At 41.0% G+C, this 27,373-nt stretch overlaps 1 protein-coding gene across 1 annotated transcript; it reads right to left on the bottom strand.

Moving 5' to 3' along the window:
• Window positions 1-2,966: 2,966 nt before the first annotated feature.
• Window positions 2,967-26,372, bottom strand: CATSPER3 (cation channel sperm associated 3). The gene is made up of 8 exons (XM_033141843.1): window positions 25,996-26,372; window positions 23,892-24,045; window positions 19,803-20,042; window positions 12,196-12,378; window positions 10,374-10,514; window positions 9,359-9,478; window positions 6,160-6,317; window positions 2,967-3,063 (listed from the first exon to the last, which is right to left on the bottom strand). Exons 1-8 carry the CDS (start codon window positions 26,100-26,102, stop codon window positions 2,967-2,969), a joined length of 1,200 nt encoding a protein of 399 aa, XP_032997734.1. The 5' UTR covers window positions 26,103-26,372.
• Window positions 26,373-27,373: the final 1,001 nt, after the last annotated feature.

Here is a 27,373-nt window from a genome sequence, read left to right as displayed (position 1 = left end):
ACAGAGGAGGAGTGGGTTGAAGAACTAAATGTATAATCTAAATGGTCTGCCATGGTATCCGAAGTCGGAGTGTGAAGTCGGTTAATGATAAGTTTATTTTAAATAAGTAAGGAGATATTGAATTTTAAGTCAAAAGCAGCATGATAAAGGACAGAAGAAATAAGTTTAGCTATAAGAATATTTGGTTAAGATTTAAGGTATAATGCAAAGTTGGAGATAAGTATGTTTTCTTTTTTAAGTAAAGTTAATTTTTTTTTTATAGAGAAAAGTTGTTAAGGAAATAGTATATTGAATTAAAACCGAAGGTGAAAAGGCGGGGGAAGTCAAACGTCAAGATTCAGAACTAGAAATTTTTTTTTTGTAAGGTTACAAGTAAGAAGAAGAATCCTGACTTTATGTGTATTTGTAGTTGTTTTTCTATTTGTAGGTGTGGGGTTGGGTTTATGTTATATTATGAAAATGTTAATAAATTCTGTTTAAAAAAAAAATAAAGTCAGCCCATATCTCTCTCAGAAAGTGTCAATAGTTTTTCTTTATGAGCGTCATTTTTCAAACATTTTTGAGCCTAGAATTAGATACTGTACACGTCTGTTTCTAATTTATTTTACTACTAAAAAGGCATAGGGTGACCCAGTCTAACCACTTACTATTATAAAGGACATTTTTCAAGTGGTTCTTTTTGTAATATTATACACCAATCCACTACATATAATCATAAAGTGCTTTGCAGCTGTAAAATAAAAATGATACGCGAGTCAGAAAACTCAGCACCAAATATTATCACCTTTTTCCCCCTTGGGAGGGAAATTCCATCCATGAAATTCTCAAAATACTTCTCCATACAGTTCTCCATCCAACAGTGTCTCTAGGCTGTTTCTCATAGTTTGGGGTTAATTCAAGAAGGGCATATGCTCACCATCTGATACATCCTTTGTGTGAATGCACTTTGTGTCCCATGGCTCCAGAATAATGGACTTAATCACTAAAGAGAATCTTTTCCATCTTGTCCAAAATGGCAAAGTGTATAATCTCAAGCATGTGTTTCAGCTGATTCCCTTCCAAGTATAGCATTGCCTCTCAAGATAGCTGGGAAGTCACAGTATATCAGCTAGACTCTTTCTCTGCAGTAGCATTTGCTGTAACCCAGGGGTAGCCCAACTTGGTGCCCTCCAGATATTATGGATGACAACTCCCATAATTTCTGACTATAAACCATGCTGGCTGGGGCTGATGAGAGTTGGGAGTTCAACAGCATCTGCAGGGTATCACGTTGACCATCCCTGCTCTAAATATGCTGCACACATTTTCCTTGTGGGATAAAGGATACGTTTGGAATAGGTATGGTATAGGTCCCTGCATATACACTACATTAAGACTGAGTTGCTTCCACCAGCCTCCAGGGAAACAGAATTCTCTTGTATAAACAAATACAAAGGATCCCAGCCTTTACAGAATCTTACAACATAAGATGTTGTTTCTTTTTTTAAAAAAAAGTATTTTTATTAAAGATTTTCTTGATTTACAAAAGTATGTGCAATGTCTCTCTGTCATATTTTTTCCTCTATGTAACATTTTTGCAAGTCAGTTTCATTTGTTGAGTCATTAGGAGGAAAAGGGGGAAAGAGGTGGAGGGGGGAGAAGATGGGTGGGGGTGGGGGTCAGATAACGATGTTTCCATTTTACTTAATATATGTAGGGTTTGGTGTCAGCTTTGCTTGTGCAGGTTCTCTGTTGTTCGCTTGTGTTCCTTTGATGGTGAGAGAGGTTGGGGTTGGCCTAGGGCGTGGTTCATACAAATCAATATGGCTAACCTGATCCAAAACACCCACCCACCCCACTCACACATGAAAACAAAGACCACCACAGCCAACCACAAATAAGCTGTTGTTTCTGAAGCATGAAATCTTCATTAGTAATCAGATGCAAAGTATGGAGATTTGAGACATTAGAAACCAAAGACTAGCTGTTATTTGAGAAATAACCTGATAAAGTTGAAATGGATGCATATGTGTATATGCGTGTTTTCCCTTTAAATGAATGTGAATGTGAATATATCCACAGAATTATTTACCTTGAAAGTTCCAGAAAATATCCATGTATGTTGAGGAAGTCACAGAAATGAAGTACCTGTACTTCCAGAAACTAGCATCTCACCTTGAGGGCAATTCATGGCTCCAACTGTGTTGACATCATCATCTCCATTGTGGCACCATGAATCCAGAATGTAGTCTTTCACATCAGTGCCCAACCCATGTCAACTGGGCAAATAGTAAATCAAATGTGCACCAGCATAAGTGAAGTTTCAAGAGACAACATGCATTCAGGAACCCAAATTCTACCATGCACTCCAATTGTTCATATGTGCCCTTTGAGTTGAGTAAGTCTTCCCCAACCTGGTGCCTTCCAGTTGTTTTGGGGTAGAAGTCCCACCATCCCTGACTGGCCCATGCTCATTGGAGCTGATGGAACTTGTAGTCCAAAACATCTGGAAGGCACTAGATGTTGGGGGAGGCTGCTATAGGTGGTGCTCATGTCCCAGGCCCTTGTTTGAGCTCTGTGCTGTGAGAAACAAAATTGCACACAATCATGGGGTCCTTCCCCTTCCCCACAGCAACCAAAAAACTCTCCTGCACACACAGAATGACTCCATTAGTTTGCAACCCATCTGGGTTTACCAGTTAAAAGCTAACACATGGCCTCAGGAAAAATCACACAATATGATCTAACAGTTTGACCTAAGCCTATAAAGATGGAAAGAGATACAGTCGCAAACACAAGGATGCATTAGCAAAGCAGCCAGATTACGTTTATATTTCCTAAGAAGTGAATACAAACAAAGTAAAATTCTAGCTCTGCTGGAAGTTCGTGGAAGTTCTTCCATTCATTTTGCTAATTGCTAAGGAGCATGCGTTTTTTCAAATAGGGGGAAAAAAACTTTTTCGTTAGGTAGCAGAAAACTCAGGTCTTCATCTACGAGTCTGCAGGTTCTGCAAAGGGTTTTCATCTGATTCTTGCAGCATATTAGTCAAAACGGCAACGATTTCATAATACAATTTTTGCAGCCTGGAATGAGAAAACAAGCAAAACACATGCAATGATCATTTCATGATGCTACAACAGGTCTTGAGAACATAAGAACAGCCTGCTGGGTCACTGGACCCGTGGCCCATCTAGTCCAGCATCCTGTTCTCACAGTGGCCAACCAGGTGCCTGTGGTGAAACCCACAAGCAGGACTCGGGCACAAGAGCCCTCTCCCCTCCCTGTGATTCCCAGCAACCAATATTATTCAGAGGCCCACTGCCTCCGACAACAGAGGTGGAACATAGCCATCATGGCTAGTAGCTGTTGACAGTCTTGATGCCCCATGAATTTATCTAATCATCTTCTAAGGCCATCCAAGTTAGTAGCTATGACTGCCTCCTGCAGATGCAAGTTCCATAGTTTAACTGTGGGAAGAAGTGTTTTCATTTATCTGTCTTGAATCTTCCAGCATTCAGCCTCACTGGATGTGTCCAGGAGTTATCATGCTAGGAGAGAGGGAGAAAAAGTTCCTCTAGCCACTTTTAATAAACTTCTATCAGGTCGCCCTTCACAATCCTTTTCTCTAAGCCAAAAAGTCCCAAATGCTGTAACCTTTCCTCATAGGGAGTTTCTCCATCCCCTCGATCATTTGGATTGTCCTTTTCTGGACTTTTTTCAACTCCACAGTATTTTTATTTTTTAGGGGAGGCAACCAGAACTGAGCACAATATTCCAAGTGCTGTTGTGCATTAGATTTGTATAACAGAATTACGATCATGGAAGTTTTATTTTCAGTCCCTTTCCTAATGATCCCTAACATGGAATTTGCCTTTTTCACTGCCGCTGCCGCACACTCGGTCAACATCTTCATTGAGCTATCCACTACAACCCCAAGCCTCGCTCCTAGTCAGTCACCATGAGTTCAGACCTCATTGGGATTCCCCCTCCCCAACATGCTTCAATTTACACTTGCTTACATTGAACTGCCTTTCCCTTTTTACTATCCATTTACTCAGTTTGGAGAGGGCATTTGGGAACTCTTCACATTGGTACATGCAGTTTGGTATTGTCTACACTAACCGACAGTGGCTTTTCAGAGTTTCAGACAGGAATGTTTCCCAGTCCTACCAGACGTCCCCATTTCCCAGGGACAGTCCCCAGATGTACAAATCAGTCCCCATACAAAATCCATTGAAGTTGAAAATCGGGTCCTCCCTTAAAGAGGGCGTGTATTGCAGTGAGACAACCGACACCCTGTGTTGTGGGTGGGTATTATTGGTCAGCCACAACACCCGATTGGAAGGTCCCTCGATGCTGGGTTCAATCTGGCCAATGGGGTGCAGGTCTAAATGTATCGAGGGACCTGTATATGCCCATGCACGTGTCCCAGAACTTCCTCTTTCGGTGCGTGCATTCGGAACACCCACACACCTCTCCTTACTTTTAGGGTTTTTGCGCTTGACCTTGCTATGCCATTGTGTGTTGTCTGTCATTGGGACAAGGGCACGGCAGGAATTTTCCTCACTTGGCTGATTGGCTGTTGCCATTTGGGTTTCGCCTGCCATGTAGCAAATCGTCGCAACTTGTAAGGTTGCAGATAGGCTCTGGTTCAGGTGATAGGGATGGGGAAATGCTCTCACCATCCCTATGTGAAGGGTATTCCGTTAAAGGAATCCAGGGACTCGATGGTTTGGTCAAGCCCTGAGAGGGGGTTGTGCCCGTGCCAGAGTCCAGGGGGACATTTGGGTGGCAGATAGAGCATGTCCCCGGCTTTCAGCTTATCCAGGTGTTCACCCTTGGCTGACCTATGCTGGAACCCTGGGTCAGCGCTACCTGCATGGCAGGGAGCTAGTCGAACCAGAGCATATGCAACCATTCACTTTCTGTAATCAATAAAGTTGTGGCCTACATTCTGCCAAAAACCAAACTAAAATCTGAGTCAAGTGTGAATTTATTTAGGGGGGGAGGTTTCTGGGTGTGAACACACAAAGTGTCCCCGGATTCAATGAAAAAAAATCTGGTAAACTTAACCTAGAGATGCCCGGGATGGAACTTTAGACCTTCTGCACACAAAGCAGATATATTGTATGGATGGTGTGAGTCTATATATTGATCCCCTCAATCTGAAGTTTTATTTATTGCTTCTTTCTGCTGCTTTGACTTACATTATTGTTGTTTTTAGTAAGTCAGTTGATGCATTTTCTTAAATATAAAAGCAGCTTAGAATTATTTTAAAATAAAGAACAATATAACATTCACCACACACAGATTTACACGATCACAGATTTTTGGATCCTGGCAGCAGCCTTTCCAAGGTGCAAGAAACAGCCCCAGTAGCTTCTAACATTCAGCCTCTTAAGTCTCCACCAAAGGCCTGCCACATTTTCATCAGTAGGAACAAATGATCAAAGATCCATATGTATCAGTTGGCAAAACAGAGTTTAAAATGCGACTAAATATTCAAATGTGCTCTTTAGTCATTTCCAAAGCTTCATTCTTCTAACACCAAATGGCCAGTATTAAGGTATTTTTGTAGGGCTTATTCAGGAAGCTGTGCCTTCTATATTGTTCATGCACTTGTTAGGAACAAGCATCTACAATGCACTTTTTTCATTCATTCCTTGTTTTGAACAGAAATCTCCTAACTGGGAAGCTTCTGTTCTTGCAAAAATTTTACATGTTTGAAATGGTCCTGTCATTGCAAAGCTGTTAAACATGGTTTTCTCTCGGACACAAAAAAACAATGTTTTACACCTCTCCTATGGCAAGACCATTTCAAACATTAGACTGCCTTCCATTTCAAAAACTCATTGCATTTGGAAAGATTGGGAAGATTATCCCAGAACCCTTCTTCTTGAAGTTCTAGCTTTCTACATGCAAGGAATGCTTTTGCCCCCTCGGAAGCATTCAGTCATTACATTACCCACCAACATTCAGAATCCCTTAACTTCACAGTATTTACAGTAGGAACCAATGCCACACACTTTAAAAAACATTTCAGTTAGATCTCAGTAAAAACAGTACAGGAGCTAAGGAGTGTTAAGGATTTAAAATAATTAATGTTCGCTGCAGTGAAATAACTATTAATAGGAACGTGATCTGACTCTTATACAGTTGACTTAGGAATTGTTGCATACTTATAAATTGTGGCATCCTGACGATCCAAGGATGACAAATATAGATCGATGAATGGCAGGCTGCAACAAAAATCTTCTAAGATCATGGGATCTGTGTGAAGCAGGGTTTTCTTAAAGCTTTCCACCATTTCATCAAAGGTTCTATATTCAGTTGATTTCTGGTGTGAAAAGACAGGCAACCGGTTTAATGCCAGCACAAAAATGCCACATTTGGCTTCACGGAGCTAGTTATACTGCCCAGCAACAAATGGCAAATACGCAACATTGGAAAGGGGGTAGGTTTTTTATGTTTTAAAGCAGGCAGAGGTGTAGGGGTGGGACATTTTTCAGCCCTGGGGACAACCTTCTGGTACCCATGTGGCAGTGATGGGCAGGGCCAGAGGGGAAAGGAGGCAGAGCAACAAATGTGAATGCTTACCTTTGAATGAGAGGCTAGTTTCTACACAGACTCACATATCCCCTCTGTCCTCCATAGAGACAAGCACGAGGCATTATCAGACTTCAAGAGCACCTTCTAGTCAAGCACAAGCATTCAGGGTGCAACACATGGCCTGGGAGGAGTGCGGCCTGGAGAATGTTCTGAGGGCCAGATAGTGATAACTTGAGGGCTGCATGTGGCCCTCAGGCTTGAGGTGCCCCACCTATGTTTTAAAGTTACAGAAGTCACATCCAGATCAGGACCGGTCCATCTTATCCCTGAATTTCTGGGAGAAGTTTTGTGGGATTTAAAAAGGACACCATATGGGTAGCCCTTTAGAAACTTTACAAAGTTTGTCCATGCTCCATTACTGAGACTGTTTGGGTTTTGTCAAGGAGGAGTCATAGACATCTAGGAAGTTGCTGAGCACCATGTTTCCCAAGGAGTTCCCTTTTTGCATGCCTTCCAAAATCTGTAGGTTCTGTGCTTTTTTCTAGAAAAAGAGGTGCCTGGATCTCACCTTGTTCTCTTACTAATGGCAATGGTGCCCACCTGAGAGGTGCCAGAACTGAGTTCCGGTTGGGGGAGAAAAAAGCCCTGTGTAGGATCCTTCAGATTTCAAAAAGGGTCAACGGAACTCAGTTGCACAGGAAGATATGAGTGAATGTGTGAGTAAGGGATGTGTATGTATAAATTATAAGAAAGCTTAAGGAATACACTTCCCAATTTATGGAACTTGATTCCAAGTGAGGCAAGCTCTACCCATGGGCGTCTGCAGGAATGTTTCATGTGCGGGGCACGGGATAAATAAACATACATAATTAGCATGAGATAACAGGTCTACCATTTCTGGTAGTTCTGCAGACTAAATGGTGGTAGCTAGCCTTCTCTTTGTCTAATTGTCTAGATCTGGTTTCTTAAACGTCAGTCATAGCTATGACTTCATTCATTGGCCCAAAACACCTAAAGGTGGGAGCAGGTTAGTTTCTCTCACAAAACAAAGGAAAACACATGTTGCATCATATCTCGGGGTTTACAGATGCCTGAAACAGGGAAAAAAATAAAAAGCTGGGAATTGGATACTACAGTTCATCCAGCGGCAGAGGGGACCTGCCTCCCTAGCTCTCTGCCACAGATGCCCAAGGCTACATCCCTGTTAATTTTAAACAGGCCTTAATAACCATTTTTCGATTTGGATAATGAATGCTGTCCTTCAGAGTTAGGTGAGCCACTTCTTTTCTGGTATGCAAACTAGTATATTTTGGAAATAGAACTGGATATCTGCATTGTTTTAGTTACAGGTAGGTAGCCGTGTTGGTCTGCCATAGTCAAAACAAAATAAAAAATAAAAATTCCTTCCAGTAGCACCTTAGAAACCAACTAAGTTTGTTCTTGGTATGTGCTTTCGTGTGCATGCACACTTCTTCAGATACACTGAAACAGAAGTCACCAGACCCTTATATATAGTGAGAGAGTTGGGAGGGGTATTGCTCAGAAGGGTAGTGGGAATGGGTGATTGGCTGATAGGTGTGGAAAACCTGTTGACGACTGTTAACGACTGCAATTGGTCTTACAGGAAAAGGCAAGGGGTGAGATGGCTGTCATGTATAATGAGATAAGAAACCAATGTCTTTGTTCAGACCAGGTCTCTCCATGGTTTTAAGTTTGGTAATGAGTTGCAATTCAGCAACTTCTCTTTCCAGTCTATTTCTGAAATTCCTTTGTAATAAGACAGCTACTTTGAGATCTTGTATCGAATGTCCTGGGAGATTGAAGTGTTCTCCTACTGGTTTCTCTGTCTTGTGATTCCTGATATGAGATTTATATCCATTTATCCCTTGGAGTAGGGTTTGGCCTGTTTGTCCAATATAGAGAGCTGAAGGGCACTGTTGGCATTTGATGGCATACACAATGTTAGAAGATGAGCAATTCAATAGTCCTGAGATGGTATGTTTGATGTTGCTGAGGCCAGTAATGGTGTTGTCCGGGTGGATGTGGCAGCAAAGTTGGCATCTGTGTTTATTGCAGGCTCTGGTACCAGTGTCCATGTTAAGTCCTGTTGGTGTATTATTGTGGGTGAGGAATTGTTTAAAATTGGGTGGCTGTCTGTAGGTGATGAAAGGTCTTCCTCCCAGAGCTTGAGAAAGAGAACAATCATTGTCTACGAGAAGTTGTAGATCTCTGATGACGCGTTGTACTGTTTTAACTTGGGAGCTGTATGTGATTACTAGTTGTGTTCTGTTATTTTCTTTTTTGGGTCTACAGAGTTTAAATAGTTTTGTTCTTGGGTTTTATGGATATGTAGTTGTATATCTGCTTTGGGATGCCATGTTGCCTAAAAAGCAATCCAAAAGCCTATTAAATAAAATTAATAAGCCACAGCTAGTTCATTCAGGAGATGTAACAATCGCAGCCCTAACCAGCTACAAGACTAACACTTGTATAGGCTCGGACAATTTCAATAGTCTATTTAGATTTTATAGCTTGAAAGGTACGTATAATGTTCTCTCTGGACCCAATATTCTGTACAGCCTTGGGGTCTGTGGCCCAAAGAATGGAGCACAGCTGTGGCTTTTCCACTTTATAAGCTAAATGAACAACTTCAGTCTGAGCATTAAAGATGTGAAAATCTACAACTTGGTTTACTTTTTAAATTCTCCACAGGTGGGTTATTTTCTTGGTTGGTTAATCATTCATTGTGAATTAATGGAGACTAACTGAATGGGAATCATCTACTAAAAAGTATGCCCTTAATGCAACATAACATTATTATGTGCTAACCTGCTGATTCAGTAATTCCTTTATTTCGTCCTGTTGTCTTTTCAGAATGATCTGCTTTTTTTGCACCAGAGCAGCTTGCCTGTCTGCTTTAAGCTTTTGCTCATATTCGTCAGTTGTCCCCTGGTTGTATTGAAACAAAGGGTGATAGAATATCTTGAGACAAAGCTCCTGTTCATTTACTACATCGTCAGGAAATTTTATTTTCTCAACCCAGTAAAAGAAAAAGGTATGTGTAATCCCTCTCCTTACATCCTTCCCTGCCTCCTTAAGTACAGAGCCAAGGTGATGCTCTGCCTTGGATAGCCTTTTAATCAGCATTTATTACTGGTAGACAAACTGTTCTAGATACTTTGTATAGTAGAGCAGCCCAGTTCATAACCATATCCCTTACACTTCATGCCAAAGCAGTGATAAATCATTCTGCAGAAGTAACAGCATCAATATATTTGAAGTAATTGCTTATACAGTCGTACCTTGGATCCTGAATGCCTTGGTACTCGGGCGTTTTGGCTCCCAAATGCCGGAAACCTGGCAGTGAGTGTTCTGGTTTGCAAACATTCTTTGGAACCCGAATGTCCGGCGGGGCTTCTGTGGCTTCCAACTGGCTGCAGGAGTTTCCTAAAGCCAATCAGAAGCCACGTTTTGATTTCTGAACGTTTTGGAAATCAAACAGACTTCCAGAACGGATTCCATTCAACTTCCAAGGTACGACTGTATATACTTTTGGTGTTAATGTTCATCCCACAAGACTTTTCAGCTTGCAGTAGGACTAGGACAAATCTAAATCACATGTGTCACTATACCCATTTTGCAGTATATAGATAAGAGATATGCCTAAACTGGATGAAAATTAAGCATAGGATTTAGACTAAAATTCACTAATCAGGGCAGACTTTCAGTCACAAATAGTTCACATACATAGCGGTTTTGTGGGCACTCAGTAAGTGCTGGTTATCAAACAAATGAATTTATAGAGAGATAAAATTGCTATCTCTGCCACACAAAGGCAAGTTACCTGAATATCCATGATAACAACTCCAATAAACATATTGAAAAATACAAAAAATCCCAGGAGAATGAACACTATTGTGAATGTCCGGCTTGAAACAAATTTTTTGGCATCCAGTTCATCCTGCAAGTCTGTCCAGCCATCAACCTGAAAGGTCATCAGATCAGTCAGTAAACTCTAAAGAAGAATCAGCCGAGTTTCATATAAATCACAGTGATTCAATTTGGGGTTGTAAGACTCAAATTGTAAAACGGTCGCTTAGCGTCGGAGGCTTTTCTGGACAAGAAGGGTAGAAGTTCTGAAGAAGGTTAAATGTACACAGGGGGAAGCTCTGCACAGAGGAACCTGGCAATTATGGGAGATAGAAACTTAACCAGGAATCTTCTCTCCTTCCAATTGGCTAAAAGACTGGGAAGAGGCGTGAAAATAATGTGCATAAATTGAGTTGGAAGATAGCATAGTTAACAGAAGAGATGAAAAGATGAGAAGAGATAGAGATTTGAGCAGTTGAAAAGCTGCAAGAGAGCAAAAAGTTTGAAACACTAGCAGTGCTGGAACACTAGAAAATGTTTGGCAGCTCAAAAAGGCACTACAACAGAACAAGTCAGCATATGGGCACAGAGGAACCCATATAAGCAGGGGGGTACAGATTCATAAGCATTGGTTTGGTTGGGGAAACAGTCTAGATTAGAACAGGTACATTTATCTCAGGTGCATTTATCTCTCTCTCTATATATATATTTAAAATCTAAAATAATTTCCTTACAAGCTGTTTAATGTTGCTTTACTAAAACCTTAATTAAAGGTTGGGTTGGGGTTTTTTTTGGGGGGGGGGGAGAATGGTCTGTGACCTTGTTATTCACCCCACAGCTAAGTGCCAAACCACTCTATGGTATATAGGGGAAAGCTTAGTGCAGCCTGAGGTGGTAGAAGATATTGACCTGGTGGCAGCAATGAAATTAGCAAGACTGCAGGCTTGGTTTGGTTGGTTTTCTTGCCTTTCTACCTTCCTCAGTGCAATACATTCTTCCCAACACACACACACACACACACACACACACACACACACACACACACTGATCCATGCCTATACTTTCAGATTTAAAACAACTGCTCTTACTAATTAATAGTAATTTGACAGAATCAGAAGATCCTTTGGAGGTAACCAGCCCAACCCACTGCTTCATGCAGGAATTGTTTGGGGCAATCATTATTGTCTCTGAGATCTTGATCACACTGTTGTCCTTGTCCCATTTCACATTATTACCCCTCTTTGTTCTGGGGCCAATCTTGGTGCGTTTGCACTATATGTGCACAAAGATAAACATTGGGGGGGGGGGGTAACAATTGATTATGGGGGGAGGGAAGCCACAAAAACATTCTCAAAGTCTGTCCAGATATCGTGGGGGATGTTGCAGGAAAATTAGGTTCATTGGCAAAATACTTATCAGGGATAACAATGGGGATGAGGTGGAAACTGCACCCACTCTACAGTCTTCTGAAAAATAGCTGGACTGAAGACACGCTCAAGTGTGGCACAGTGTGATACCAGCATGTTTTGCTTTATGGGGCAAACAGCATCTCTAGGGAGGATTTTTGAATGAGTGAAATAATGGCAAGGGGAAAGCTTAAACAACCATCCAGAGAACCATGTTCCTCATCTTAAGTAGACCACTCCCTGAAACTACCTTTGTCCTTAAAATAAGAAAAAACCTTGAAACATAACAGATCTAGACCTAGTTACACCCTGAAATAGTTTCTATTCAAATTGATTTTGCCATTATATAAAAGTAATGTGGGACAGAGCTGACCAAGAATGGATAATTACAGTCACTAAACTGAAGAGAGTGAAAAAGGCAGCTGCTAGGGTGCCCCAGTTACGTGTGTCTCCGTTTTCAGGGTCTCCATACAAACCATGACCCAGAATTGCAAAGATAAACATGAGCAGGAACAACAACACGAGAACATAGATCACATTTTTTGCAGTTTCGGCCAGGGCTGCCACCAGGACCTGGGAAGAGTGGGAAGAGAGAGAAAAGAAAAGCAAGTGAATCCAATTTACATTATGTGAAGAAGAAGAAATTATTTTAAAAAATCAGGTAGGAAGTATGGTTGGGAATCTTCCTTTCCATTTCAACCAGAGCTTCTGTTTCATGGAGTGAAGTCGTAAGTGGCAGGGCATGCCTTAACATGGGTGGATGCACTCAAAAAGAACCAGCAGTCCTAAAATTTATTTCAGGCCTTTCGTCCCCTTTTGCATTTGATAACTGATTCCAGAGGAACAAAATGGCAGCACACATAGCATCATTTGCGAATGACTTCCACTCTTCTAATGGGATTGCTTTCGCTTTACCCATTTCCAGATATTGATCATGGCTTGGATCCTAACTAGGCTTCTGCAACAGAAGAGCTCCTTTCATTCATGGATGGGACCAAGATCCAGCAAAGGATGTCACCAATGGGAAGATCCAAAGTCTCACCAGTATTGCCCTTCCCCTGCAGCCCCCTGTGCTGTTTCTCCTGCTGCTCTGGAGGTATCCCCCAATCCCCCTGAACAGAGCTTTGGGGCCACAAGGGCTGCAGGGGAAAGAGAAAAGAGTCCAGCCTTTCTTTATTTGCTAAGCAAAAGTGACAAAATTCATCCATGGGGATCATTCATAAATGACGCCATGTACTTGTGTTTTGTACTGAAGAATGGGTTCCCAGGTACAGTGTTCTGCGCCTGAGACATGGCTGCATCTGGAGTTACTGACACCAGTTACAAGTCCTTCTACTAGGCATGGGAACTGCCAAACTGACTATAGCCTTGATCTAACGGCACAAAGCAAATTCCTTTGCCACGCAAGAGAGGCAGATGAGCATCTTATCCTGGCTCTGCGCAAACCCACTAACCAGGAACTGACACCTGAACAGACCAACAAATGGATTTGGGATCTGAAGTATGAGACAGTGTTGGCAGTCACAGATGTTTGTCTTAAAAGGACCAGCAGATTATATAAGAACCCCTTTGGCATTTGTATTTGGCATCGGTATGCTTTCTGTAGTGAAAGGAAGGCAGCCAGCCCATTCTTTAGTCAGTCTCTGGAGTAATATAATACTCAAGCAGTGCGGAGTCTTCTGTAGTTTTGAGTTAGTAGAAATGTTTGTGATCTTGGCCAAGATCCATGACCAACAGTCTGACTCAAGCGGTATTCCCAAGTCAGTATTCCCAACCATTCCTCAGAGAGTCTAGTGTACATTCTGATGTAATTTGTAGCACTTTATATGAGTTCATTCTGTTTAGAGTTCTTACCCAGTGACCCTGTGCTTTTCGGTGCTTCCTCTAGGGGCATATTAAGCAGGAGTTCTTGTAGTGCAAAAGACCAACAAGACCCACATCTGCTTCGTAATAAACATTACCGATGCATGCAGTCAACAGTACTGTAGTACTGTAGTGGCTTTGTTATGGAAGGAAGGTTCCTTGAGAAGTCACTACTTCCCTTTTGATTGTGACAACTCTATGTGGGATTGAGAAGTTATTGCTTCCCTTCTTACTGTGACAAGTCTACATGGGGTTACTAATTCAGGTTAGGGAAGCATCAGTTACTCCAGCTATACTGCTGGTGCTAAGCATGACATCTTTCTTTCAGAGAACAGCAAGCAGATTTCTGCTCGCATAATGGGCCTTTCCTTTCCCACCTCCTTTGTGTTGATTGTGCTGAAATCTACTTTTGAGGGTTAGGTGACTTTCAGGAACAGTTCATGAAGTGGTGTAGTGAGAGGGGAGATTATCAGAAATTGCAGAAACAGAAGTGGCTTCCACTCATGCCAGTGTGTCTTTTAGATTCAAGCCACTCCCACTCTATAAAATATTGGCTACCTCCACACAATGGATTATTTAGACTTTATTCACACTCCCGGTAACTGGTGGCCAAGGTGCAGGGAGCTAATGTCTCCCACTTTCAAGCTGTTGTTGGTCTAGCCATTTATTACTCTAGATCAGTGTTTCCCACTGAGTCGACAGCTGTTTTTTTTGGACTACAACTCCCATCATCCCTAGCTAGCAAGACCAGTGGTCAGGGGTGATGGGAATTGTAGTCCAAAAGAGTCCATAATGCTGGACTGGTGTATTGACCAAGGGCAGGGGCAAAGGAGAAAGGTCTCTCTGCCTAGACACAGAATCAATGAAGGGAAGGATAATGCCTTTAAAAGTGATATGCAAATAAATAATAAGTGCCCCCACAAAAAGAAGGGGGGGCTTAACACCTTGCATGATCAGGCTCTTAATCATGGCAATAGAACTGGCCCTCAAAATGAGAAGGAACAAACCCATTTACACTCCACAGCATGGGACGTTTTTATAAAGCGATGTAATGGTGTTCCAGTCAATCAGGGATTTGGATACAATCTTTAAAAAGTCAGCCTCCCTTAAGGAGAGCTGTAAAATGCCAGTGGTAGCAACAGGCCAGCAAGCACCCCTTGAATACTGGCATCCAATAACTTTGTTACCCTCACATCCATCTTTACATTCCTCATCTACGCCTTCAAAAAATCACAGCAGTTCCTGTCGTTAAGAAGAGGCTTTGTGCCTCTCAATCTTGTAAACTGCATGGAGATTAATCCTCAGTACATCGTCCTAAAAGGTCATTTTCAGAACTTGGCATTCTAAACGTTTAATTTCAAACCAAAAAGGCAGATAAACGGAGCACGCATCATCAGCACGCATCATCATTTCTTAACATAACTTCTATGTGTGGGATACCAATGAGGAAACTTTATCCTCAAGGTGGAAATTTATTGCACCTAGGCGGGAGGCAGAAAATTGTAAAGAGTTTGGTTGTTGTTGTTGTTTTAATTAATAAAAGGGAACCATATTAAGAAGGTGTTGCATGTTTTTCATGCCTTAAATTCCATTTCCCTGCTAAGAAGCAATTTAATAAACTATAATGCACACAGAGAGATATATACAGAGAGATATATGCAACCTCCTACGTCTTCCGGGGCAGGGGCAGTATCAGTAAAACACAAAGATATTTTTTTGGGGGGGAGGGGAATGACTGCTTTCCTTCGCAACACAGGGAATTGTCACACCACTTTGGGCCAAAATCCCAAGTCTAATATTTTACCTGTGTTGTGGTCAAAGGCAAAGGATGGGTCTAAGGTACGAATGGTCTGCTGCTGCATTTATAGAGTCACAGGTTACATGTCTACTCAGAGAAGTAAATCCTATTGACTTCAATGGGGCTTACGTCAAGGTAAGTGTGCACAGAATTGTAGCCTTAAATCTGTCTATTCCACCCAAATACTAACTTGGCTTCAAGGTTATACAATTCTGTGTGCTTCAGATATGCATCACTTAAGTGGCTATTTACTTCTTTATAAAAATACGTATTTATATTGTGCCATCTCATGTTAAATATTGAGGTGGTATACAATATATACAAATGCAATGTACGGTGTCAATTCAACATTGAAAAAAGAGACTTCCACCAGTTAATTATACACTGCATTAAACTAGTTTTCTCTCTTCCCAGTTTTATACGGGGTATCCCTTTCTTCTAGTATTATTAGCAAAGATAAATGGGAATGCCTGATTTACCTTCTATAAATTGCTGGTAGTTTTATATACCCCCCCCTCCCAACCTTGTCCCCCAGAAACACTGGATAATTAGCATATAAAAACCTGGTGATAACTGAAGTCCAAGATCAAAAGTAGCGGGATAAAGGCTCAAAAGTGATCATTATAAGAGCTTTGTGCCTATAAATGTCCCACTTCTGGTGAACTTCCCCAGCCAATTAATGACAAGCAGAAACTTGCAGCTGAGCAGCCACTGCACACATTAGCTCCCCACTGAAAACTAAACCTCCAAGGTTGCCAGAGAAAACCATGAGTCAACAGTATTTAGGCACACAGTGTGTTAGAATTTATGTGCCTATATATGTGCATATATGTGCACTCCTGCATACATTTATAATGGCTAAATATTGCAGATTTATAAGTAAACAAATTCATGGATTATTTATGATTGTATCAATACGCAAAAAAAGGGACAGGGGCAAATTTGATTCGGGTTTTTTTATTCTGACCTAATTTGCTCCTCCCAAAACTATACGCAAACCAAAATCCTTTTGTTCACTACTTCTCTGAATTTTGTGATCCAATTATCTAATTTAAAAAAACGGGCACATTAATGCATATATTAGGGGAAAATAAACATGCAAATATTTCAGTGAAAATAACTTACAAGAATTGCTTGGAGAAATGTGTACATTAGGCTAAATTGCATAAAAATGTATGTATTAGGAAAATGCACACTAAAACTCCCAACAAATTTTAATGATGCAGAAACGTGGTGAGCCAAACCTAATGTTGGAAAAGACGAGACAAGAAGAGAAAGCAAATCTGGGCCCAATCTTCACTACACATTTTTTAAAAGTATCATACTTCTTTAAAGAGTCATTGCATCCCCAAAATAATCCTGGGAGCTGTAATCTGTTAAGGGTAATGAGAGTTGTTAGAATACCCCTCTTCCCTCACAGAGCTCAGAATTCCCTGGGAAGGGGAGCTGATTGTTAAACCATTCTGGAAAGTGTAGCTCTGTGAGGAACATAGAGGCCTCCTAACAACTCTCAACACCATTAACAAACTAGTTCTCCTGATTCTTTGGTGTAATGACTGATTAAAGTGGTGTGATATCACTATAAATATATGGTGCAGATCATGGGACCTTCATAGATTCATCCACCCCTAGCTGTAACTGATTAACAGATCATTTATCGATTAATTCAGCTGGCTATTCAACTAAACTCAGGTGGTTCCCAGTTTTAGAACATCAAGTATCTCTCTAAATTGGTAGCTATTGTTGTGGCTACCCCAACTTTTCTAGAGAGCCCCTCCCCAAATGTCTGCAAATTACTGTATTTACTCGAATCTAATGGTTGCCTTTTTTGGCCAAATTACGTTGCAAAAATTAACCAGTGTGCTGCTCTGGTTCGCCAGAAGCGGCTTAGTCATGCTGTACGCTGGCTCCCTCGGCCATTAACGCAAGATGAGCGCCGCAACCCCAGAGTCATCCACGAGTGGACCTAACGGTCAGGGGTCCCTTTAACTTTACCTTTAATGGTCGCCTTTTTTGGCCAAATTACGTTGCAAAAATTAAGGTGCACATTAGAATCGATGGCACATTTACATTCACCTGCAAATACTTTTTTGGGTTTCAAGGTTCTGAAAACTGAGGTGCGCGTTAGATTCAACAGCACATTAGACTCGAGTAAATACAGTAGTTGTGTAGATAATTGCATGATCAGAGGGTTTAAATCCACAGGCACAATAATACACAGTGTGGCAGAAAAAACAGGACTCACAAAAGACATATGACTCACTTAGCTTGTAAACTTAAAAGGAGAAGTTTTGAAATCTGACTTTAAAACCCCAGACTTCATTTATTAAAAGAAACTATACACACATTGAGAGTTGCAGGTCTTTGGAAGTTAAAGCCTATTTCACGTTTTTAAGACCTTGGATGTAAGTGACCTCATAAGACCTCACCATGTTAATCAGAACAAATCAACGAACAGAAGGAAGTTGCCCCTAGATGCAAACTCTAAGTGAAAATTGATCTGCCAACCTTAATCTGAGTCCTGACTGCCTTTTCACTAGCTTTGCTTCCCACCCTTATGTACAATGTTAATTGATCCGTGTCAAGAGAGGGTGAGTTGCTGTCATCCTTTCTCTCTTCCCTGGCAGCATGAGAACCCACTGGTGATGTAAAGTCATCAAGGTTGTTCAGGAGGGTAGGAGGCAAGGCTTGTGGACAATGCTGATTGATCCGCATCCCCAGAGGTTCTCATGCTGTCAGGAATGAATGAATGAATGAATGAATCTTTATTTGGATCAGCCATCGGCCATAGCAATAAAACAACAATACGACATACAAATAAAATAAATAAAAAGTCAATTATATAAAATACATTTTAGGGTTTTGAATCAGTAGTCAATTAGTGGATCTTATTCTGATTGCCCCAGCTAAAAACCTTGCAACCTTTGCTGTCACCTGCTCATCTTGATCTGCCAAGAGAAAGGACACCGTGGCAGTGGTTGGGGAACCCAGAATGGACAATAAAAGAGGGGTGATAATCTCATTCCTCAAGTCTTTATAAAGAGTGCAAGCCAGAAGGGCATGTGCCACCAATTCAGTACTGCCATCTCCACAGGGGCATAAGCGTTTTTCGTGTGGAATCTGTTGGAATCTTCAACAGTACTTTCAATCTTGCAAAAGTTCTCATGCTGTCGGGATAGAAAGGATGGCAACAAGCCACCCCCTGGTGATATGGATCAATCAACAATGTACATAAGGGTGAGAGGACATGCTTGTGAAGAGCCAATCAGAGCTCAGGCTGAGGTTGACAGATCTGCTTTCACTTAAGGGTTTGCAACCTCAGGGCATTTCATTTTGTTCAAGAGCTAATCAAGAGAGGGTTCTGCCTAGTAACATCTCAGTAGCATTTTAAATGCTAAAAACACAAGGCCAGACAAGCAGAATCCACAAAACAGGCTCCCTCTACATGGCAAACACAATTCAGGCAGGAGAAGGGAACACACAGTTCATACCATCTCCTAGAATCCTTCACCAATGGATTTTAACATCTTTTGTAAATTGAAAGCTGGCCATGTGGTATTATTAATAACAGCCATTACAGGTTCTGTGTTTTGACATCATTAAACTACAGATAAATGTTATGCTATTACTGAAAATTTGCATTACCTTTGCAAAAATAATGAAACCAAAAGAATGCAACACTTCATGATAATTAATTCCTTTTCCAAATCTTCCTTGTATATTTTTAGAGTTTCAGCTATAAAAAGGGCAATCCCTGTTCGTTGGCTTTATTTGCACAGGTTAACCATGTTAATAACTAGGAATATTGCCTGATCCTGACAACAGATGTCAGCAGTGAGTATTAGCACACAGTCCAGAACAATTTGAGCTCAATGGGGCTTACTTCCGAGTAGAGATGTATAGGACTGTGCTGTTACTCTGAAACAGAGACCATTTGTTTCCTTCCCTGTTGATGCTACTTGGGGCCAGTTTAAATGTATGGGAATTAACATAAGCTTCCCCACATTTAAAATAAATGAATAAATCCCTGTAATGGAAAACTGGCATTTTCCGGTAATAGGGCAAATAAAATAAAATGCATGCTAATATTCTCTCTGTGTGGGGAGGTGTTCAAAAGCAAAAACACTGGGAAGCATTCAGAAATGCAGCCTGAGATGGTCCAATTCAGGAAGAACTCCTTCCTGTGTGCTTTTCACACATTTGAATCACCCTCTGAGCAAAAGAGAATGGAATTAATCCTCAGTGGGGGAAGGAGATGGCAGTTTGGAAGAGGAAAAGTCAAGCTGTATTTACAGCTGACATCTTTTTCACCACTCATGAAACCACATCCATTTACCATCATCCCTGGGCTGTAGAAGAGGAGTTTGAGAACCCGGAGTGCCTGGAATCCTTTGAGCATCATTGCAGTATGGTGCATTTGCGGGTTGTTTCTATTAATGGTGTATGGGAGGTAAGCAATGAAAAGGACAGTCGCATCAAATCGCTTATAACCATCCTTCCAGTAATTAATGGGATCCAGGTAAAGGTTCATCAGAAACTCTGCTGTATACATGGCCACAATAATCAGATCTGCTACCTGAAAGGGGAACAAAGGTGCATTGTTAGAAGAAGTTATTTTGGTGATTGAACCACAAAGGAAGGTGTAGTTGCTGCTGAAATGGCTTTTGCTAGGTAGACCACATGCTCATTCTTACAGAAATAAAAGAACTTCAGAGACATGGCCATCATCAGGCTTAATCTTATGTAGGGCCATACTGAATATTTCCCGACAAGCATTTTCAGTATTAAATATTATTTTGAGGGGAAATTAATTTCTGCCTCTTCGCTAAAGGCACAGTACAGAGGCCTTGGATGTCAGAAAGTTAAGAGACAGGGAAATCACATTTGCCCCAAAAGATTACCCGTGGGGTATGGTCTATTTCCCACATGGGGAAAGTAAATGTTTGACATTTATTTTGGGATGATGCATAAGTAAATAATAATAATAATAATAATAATAATAATAATAATAATAATAATAATAATAATAATAAATAATGTGAAGATGATAACAGGCAAAATGATCAGCCGAAAGGGGAACATAATAGCAAAGACACATTTAACATCAGTTTTAAGGCTGCTATTTCATATATGGCATAAACAATGTCTTTCTTTTGGGAATGTAGCACAAGTAGGGTAATTAAAGTGCAAAATGCATGCCCATCTCCCACAATGTCCAAGTGCAAGTAGGGCATGCAACCTTATGGACTTCCATTCTCAAAACCTTGATATTAGAAGGGGGGGGAATTTTTTCAAGTGCTGAATGGACTTCTTGACAGTAGCCAGACTTCTCTTTCTGCTACGTCACAGGGATATATAATTAAAGCCCAGAGTTTGTGTACAGTAGCTGACTTGACTTCATGTAAGTTAAGACAATCCAAGGTGTGTGAAAAATAAGTGTTTCTCAAGAGGATATCTAAATCATGAGAGAGCAATTATTAACCGTGTGCTCACTTCAAGTTCAAAATGTTATCCAGGCTCGATTGTAAAAGAAGAGTCCTACAAATGCAATCAAAACATCAGCAGGTGGGCAGATCACTAACAATACTGAATACATTGGTACCTCAGGTTAAGAACTTAATTCATTCTGGAGGTCCGTTCTTAACCTGAAACTGTTCTTAACCTGAGGTACCACTTTAGCTAATGGGGCCTCCCGCTGCCGCCCCACGATTTCTGTTCTCATCCTGAAGCAAAGTTTTTAACCTGAGGTACTATTTTTGGGTTAGTGGAGTCTGTAACCTGAAGCGTCTGTAACCCGAGGTACCACTGTACCAGTGTGGGGGGAAATAGTTGTCAGATAAAAGGTGTTTCCATCATACTAAATGTGCAGTATATTCTACCAGCAGCTTTAGGGCTATTTGAGATTTGTGATATCAATGAAGAGGAAAGAGAGTATGACAGAGAGACATACAGCACATGGTTAAGTTATGGCAGTGTTTTTCAACCACTGTTCCGCGGCACACTAGTGTGCCGCGAGATGTTGCCTGGTGTGCCGTGGGAAATATTGAAAAATTACTTTATATATAGTCAATATAGGCACAGAGTTAATTTTTTTTAACATTTTCTAATGGTGGTGTGCCTCGTGATTTTTTTCATGAAACAAGTGTGCCTTTGCCCAAAAAAGGTTGAAAAACACTGAGTTATGGAATTTGCCACCAGAATATATAGTGATAACTACCAACATGGACATCTTTAAAGGGAATTAGAGAGATTAATGGAGGATAAGGCTATCAATGGTACTAGTCATGATTAGTGTGTCTGTCTGTGTGTGTGTGTGTGTGTGTGTGTGTGTGTGTGTGTGTGTGTAGCATCTAGTGTTAGCCAGATGCATGCAGCTGCTGGGTGACCTTGGGCTAGTCACACTTCTTTGAAGTCTCTCAGCCCCACTCACCTCACAGAGTGTTTGTTGTGGGGGAGGAAGGGAAAGGAGAATGTTAGCCGCTTTGAGACTCCTTCGGGTAGTGAAAAGCGGGATATCAAATCCAAACTCTTCTTCTTCTTCTTCTTCTTCTTCTTCTTCTTCTTCTTCTTCTTCTTACCATTTGCTGGGATCGTGAGTGTTAGTGTGGTTGTGTCCTGTTTGTGGGTTTCCCATAGAATGGTGGACTAGATAGGTCTTTGTTTTGATCCAGCAGGGCGCTTACGGTGTTCATATGACACAATGAACATGTCAGGATTGGGTAGTATCATGTGATTTGGCAAGACAGTATCATTGGCAAGAAGCCAGCTATTCCAATTGCACACCCAATGTGATAAGTCCTATCGTTGAACTATGATGCCCTTTGACAGTCTATCTAGAAATCCCAGGTATGGCAAAGGTATACATACTGCATGTGCATGGCTGCATTTATAGCTACTCGTAGATTTCCTCTGTCAAATAGTGCTGATAGTAAATTCAAATATTTGGTAAAGACAATAAGTTACACATACATTTGGCAATCAGTTGCATTTCATACTATCATATAAACCTTCTGACAAATGTCCCTAGCTATTGTACAGACAGGAGTTATCTTGAACCACATGTGCAAAATGTTTAAACTTTCAATGTATTAGAATGGGTGCAGGATAGTTTTATCAGTATTTATAGTATAGGCTCAGACTTGCTCCATTACATCACCATTAAGTTTTGAAACCATGTTGATAGGGCATTTGTGACTATTCTAAGCCAGATTCTTCTCCCAACATAAACAATTTTTTCAGTAACATAAAATACTAAAGCAGCCAAAGCCTTATTATTATTATTATTATTATTATTATTATTATTATTATTATTTATTTCTACCCCGCCCATCTGGCTGGGTTGCCCCAGCCACTCTGGGCGGCTTTCAACAGAACATTAAAAACAGAGTAAAACTTCAAACATTAAAAACTTCCCTAAACAGGGCTGCCTTCAGACATCTTCTAAAAGTCTGATAGTTGTTTTTTTCCTTGACATCTGATGGGAGGGCATTCCACAGGGTGGGTGCCACTACTGAGAAGGCCCTCTGCAGGATGAAAGGCCAGGCTGGAAATATTATGGTGTACTACTACCTCATTGTTTTTTTAAATATTTTCAACTCTTGCGCTCTTTGCTAAACATTTGTTATTCCTTACTCTCTGTTTCATCCTTTCCCTTCAACCTCTTCTCGACTTACCAGTAAGCTCTCTGAGCAGTGAATGGGTCAAATAGTTGTTGCAGCAGCAGTGGTGGTAATGAGAGTAAAAAAAGCTGACATAATGTAGTGGTTAAGTGCATGAATGGAAAATCTATGGCTCAGATCGAACAGAGGAGCATTATAGAAACTATTACCTGACACCCATCAACACCAGTGTTTAGGGATATTGGCCTACCATATAGGGTATTGTAAATATTGTTGAGATTATGTATGTGAAATGTTTTGAGTACTGAGACCCTGATTCAGCTGGTCATGACTAACAGTGAAATTCTATTGGGTTCAATGGGAAGTACTCATAGGTATAGGGTTGTTTCAATGTTTGAAACTGTTAGTCACAATTCACTTGAGGCTTTCATTTGAGCTCTAACACAACAAACATAAGCTAAATTTTGGCCTTAGTATTTATACTACACTTTCTCCAATTCATACTTTATGGAGTAATATTAATAGTGGACCTACTCCTAAATTCAAGCTGGGGTCAGGTATAATGGATAAGGTATTCCACCAATTTAATGCTTTTGCTTGACAAGAGTATAATATAAGGCATTACTAATATATTGACTTGAAGTCAAGAAGAAAAGGAGAAAGGAATGAGAGAGCCAGGTAAACTCTGTACTTGACTCTCCCCCTGCCCCCACCCTCCGTTTATTCCCTTATTCTTCTGGAAGAGAGAAAGTGGCTTTAGAACAATAGAGAAAAACGAAAAGTTCAGGCAATCAGAGTCTTGTTACCTCCAGGAAAAAATGTGACTCATAGCGAACTTTGTAATCTGTTTCTATAGCCAAAAATATTGCATTGATTGTGATGGTGCTGATCATAACTGATTTGAACAGAGGATGGTAGAATAATGTTTCAACGAACTCATATAGCTCAGTGTCTTTTCTCCTGGAAAGAGAAAGATAATGACAAATTTGTAAAGCAGAACATTCCAAGTTATCCAAACTCAAGACGAGCCTGCTGAATCAGGCCAGTGGCCCATCTATTCCAGCATCATGTTCTCACAATGGTCCCCAGGACGCTTCTGATAAAATTTCAACCAGGACCCAAGTACAAGAGCACTCTCCCCTCTTGTGGTTTTCCAGCAATTGGTATTCAGAAGCATTACTGCCTCTGGCTGTCACAGCATAGCAACCATAGCTAGTAGCCACTGGTAGCTTTATCCTCCATAATTTTTTCTATTTTTTCTTTTAAAGCCATCCATGTTGATGGCCATCCTTGCCTCCTGAGAGGAGTCCCTTAGTTTAACTATGCCCTAAATGAATAAATACTTTCATTTGTCCTGAATCTTCCTACATTCAGCTTCATTAGATACCCACAAGTTCTGGTGTTATGAGGGAGAAAAACTTTTCTCTATCTGTTTTCTCCATGCCATTCATAATTTAAAAGCTTTTATCATGTCACCTCTTATTTACTTTTTCTTTAAACTAAAAAGTACCAAACGCTACGCTACTCTATCCCCCGTGATCATTTTGGTTGTCCTTTTCCAATCCTTTCCCAACTCTTCAATATCCTTTTTGAGGGGAGGTGACCAGAACTGCACAGTATCCCAAATGCAGTTGCACCATTGATTTGCGTACCATTATGACATCAACAGTTTTGATTTTCCATTCATTCCCTAATAGCATGGAATTTGCTGCACACTAGGTTGACATCTTCCTTGAGCTATCCGCTATGACCCCAAGATGTGAGCAGTCCAAGAGATGTCAAAACCAATTGCTCATTTCAACAAGCAATATCTAAACCAGTTGTTCATACCATGCCCCAGTAGTACCTATGAGAAATCCGTTGGATTTAGACAGGGTTGCTGGAACCATTAAACAGGGGGTTGGCCATTGGATAGGGAGAGATATCAAAGGAAAGCTATGCCCCGAGCAGGGCAAGATTTGTCGGATTGTTTCATTGGGTTGACCCAACAAGTTTGGTAATAATATTTCATGTGTGCATTGCTCAGATGAGCATCTGTAACAAGTTTTATAGATCATCTCTGTCCCTTCTTCCAAAAGTAAAGCCACTTTCGGAGAGAACTGAGATCAAAGAAGTGGCAACGGTGATTTGAATCCCATGTAGCAGAGAAGGGGTGAGGAGTGTTAAGCACCTCCACACACTTCTCCGCCCTTTTTTCTCTCTAAAAAGGGGGGTGATCACCGCACACATTTAACAAGTAATTTGGCCTTTAAGAGCTCATGCAGATAAAATGCATGTTTCCTTGCAGCAGCCCCACCCCACACTTGGCAACAGACCCCCACCATCACTGGCCTTAACCTCTCAACACAGCCTACAACACAGCCGACACCTCCTGTTATCCATGAACAGCCTGGCTGACAGCGGCTGATGGGAATTGTATTCCACAACAGGTTTCTCCACCCTTGAATTAAAAAGTCTCCTGCGAGCTCAAAGTACCCCCACACAGTAGAGGCTGCCTTTTATGTCCCAGTATGATTTACTGTTCTGGCCGTGTCTCCTTTCAGTAAGTCTTCTTCGATGCATGTGATTCAATGTCTCTTTCCTTTGGGTGTGATTGGGTCATTCAATGTTCCAAATTGCAGGTGCAGCAGAACAACCTGCCCCCAGAAGAGCTGTCCTGCTGTGTTTGGGGGAGGAGCCACATAGCTCAGTGGTTGAGAACATGCCTCCAAGTTCAATCCCTGACATCTTCTGCTTCAAAGGATCCCGTAAGAGATGGTGCAAAAGGCTTAAGCCCAAGACTCTGGAAAGCTGCTGCCAGCCAGAGGAGGCAGAATTTGGCTAGATTACATGCTGCAACATTTGTGGAACAGCTTCTGAAGAAAAACCAGCATGTAAAGTACAGCTGAAAGGAACCAACTGAAATCTTACCTGAATCCCCACACATAGTGTTTCACATCAACATCAGATTTGGACTTAAAAACCTCGTAAGATAGCTTGTCAATAAGCTGATGTTCTTCAGGCAACTCTACAGCCATCTTTTCAAATGTCTGAATTTTGCTTATGTAGGTGCTGTTAATCCCCCTGCCCCTTAAGGAGCACTGGAGATTTGAACTAGAAAGTCTAGTTGAAAAAGAATGAAATGTTCTATGTGGTCTCACTCCCTTTATGAGATCACATACAGTATACAGTTCTAGAATGGCATGTGCAAAATCTGGAATATGCAGTCCCACTTGAAACAGACGTGGGGAACAAATTTATGAACTAGGAGAAAACTACCACTTGAAAGATGTGGGGAACACAATAAGATGAATCCAAACGTTTTGGATCCAAACACTTCAGAAATCCTAAGCACTGTTACCTCAAAGTCCCAGCTTGCTCAGAGTCAGGACAAATACTTTCCCGCATTCAGGGAATGATTGGAAGAAATTTAGCTCAAATGTACTAGAACTATTTCCTACTGTGAGCCTGGCTCTATTCTGCTAGAGGACAGGATGTTGTCTACCTAGTTGAACTGCGCCAGAAATTGGCATATTTACTGAAATACATAGGAGCACAGTGTCATATTAGATCATTTAAGGTAGTTGAGTGCCCTAATAAGGTACTCAGGGAGCAACAGAGACTGGCAAGAGGGTTGCCCTGCTCACCAAGTGTACCCTCTTGAAAGTTTGACTTCCTGCCAGTGGAGAGGTAGGCGGCGACAATTCATACAGGACCCCCTTCCTCCCTACAGAGAAGGAACTTACCATGAAAAGGGCCAACATTTGCTTTTCTTCCCTATCTCTCACTTACTGAACATCAGTGTGGTTTGCAACACTGTTCTCATAGCATATGCAACAATGATACCTGACATGCAACTATTTAGTTCACACCCTATTCTTGTGACTGTAATTGGTATTATTGTATTTTATTGTGAAGGGGCAGGTAAACAACTGAAATGATAATGAGGAGGAGGAGGAGGAGCACAATTAGGCTTCCACAGTGACTTAATAGTTTTGAAGATCAGAGACAAAGCCTTAATTCAGGTGCATTAGGTGTTTGCATGCTTTCATCTACTATTAGTTTTCATAGTAGGTAAATGGCTTACCGGTACTTTATCATGGGAGGCAGTAACATCTCAGTTATGTATTATTCTTTCTGGACAATCTAGTTTGTCTTCCTGTATCTTCAAAAACTAAGGAATGGCAATTCTGAATGTGCATATTCACTTTGTACTCCCCACATATCCGCCTATTATATATTAAGCCATATTATCTATGTAGTTATTGTAGCTTATTTCTCACTGGATGAAACATAAAACAGTCTCATG

The sequence above is a fragment of the Lacerta agilis genome, chromosome 2, assembly GCF_009819535.1.
Source record: "Lacerta agilis isolate rLacAgi1 chromosome 2, rLacAgi1.pri, whole genome shotgun sequence".
NCBI classification, from domain to species: domain Eukaryota; kingdom Metazoa; phylum Chordata; class Lepidosauria; order Squamata; family Lacertidae; genus Lacerta; species Lacerta agilis.
The sequence above is the reverse complement of the archived record's forward strand: the minus strand, read 5'-3'. Positions and strand labels throughout refer to the sequence as shown.

Bases quoted from the DNA above. Each gene is read 5' to 3' on its own strand.
- CATSPER3 (XM_033141843.1), bottom strand. From the start codon at position 26,102: ATGGCTGTAGAGTTGCCTGAAGAACATCAGCTTATTGACAAGCTATCT. The intron at 10,515-12,195 runs GTAATTATCCAT...ATGACCTTTCAG, and splicing joins CTCTCTTCAGTTTAGTGACT to GTTGATGGCTGGACAGACTT. The intron at 3,064-6,159 runs GTATGCAACAAT...TTCTCATTCCAG, and splicing joins CAGGATGCCACAATTTATAA to GCTGCAAAAATTGTATTATG.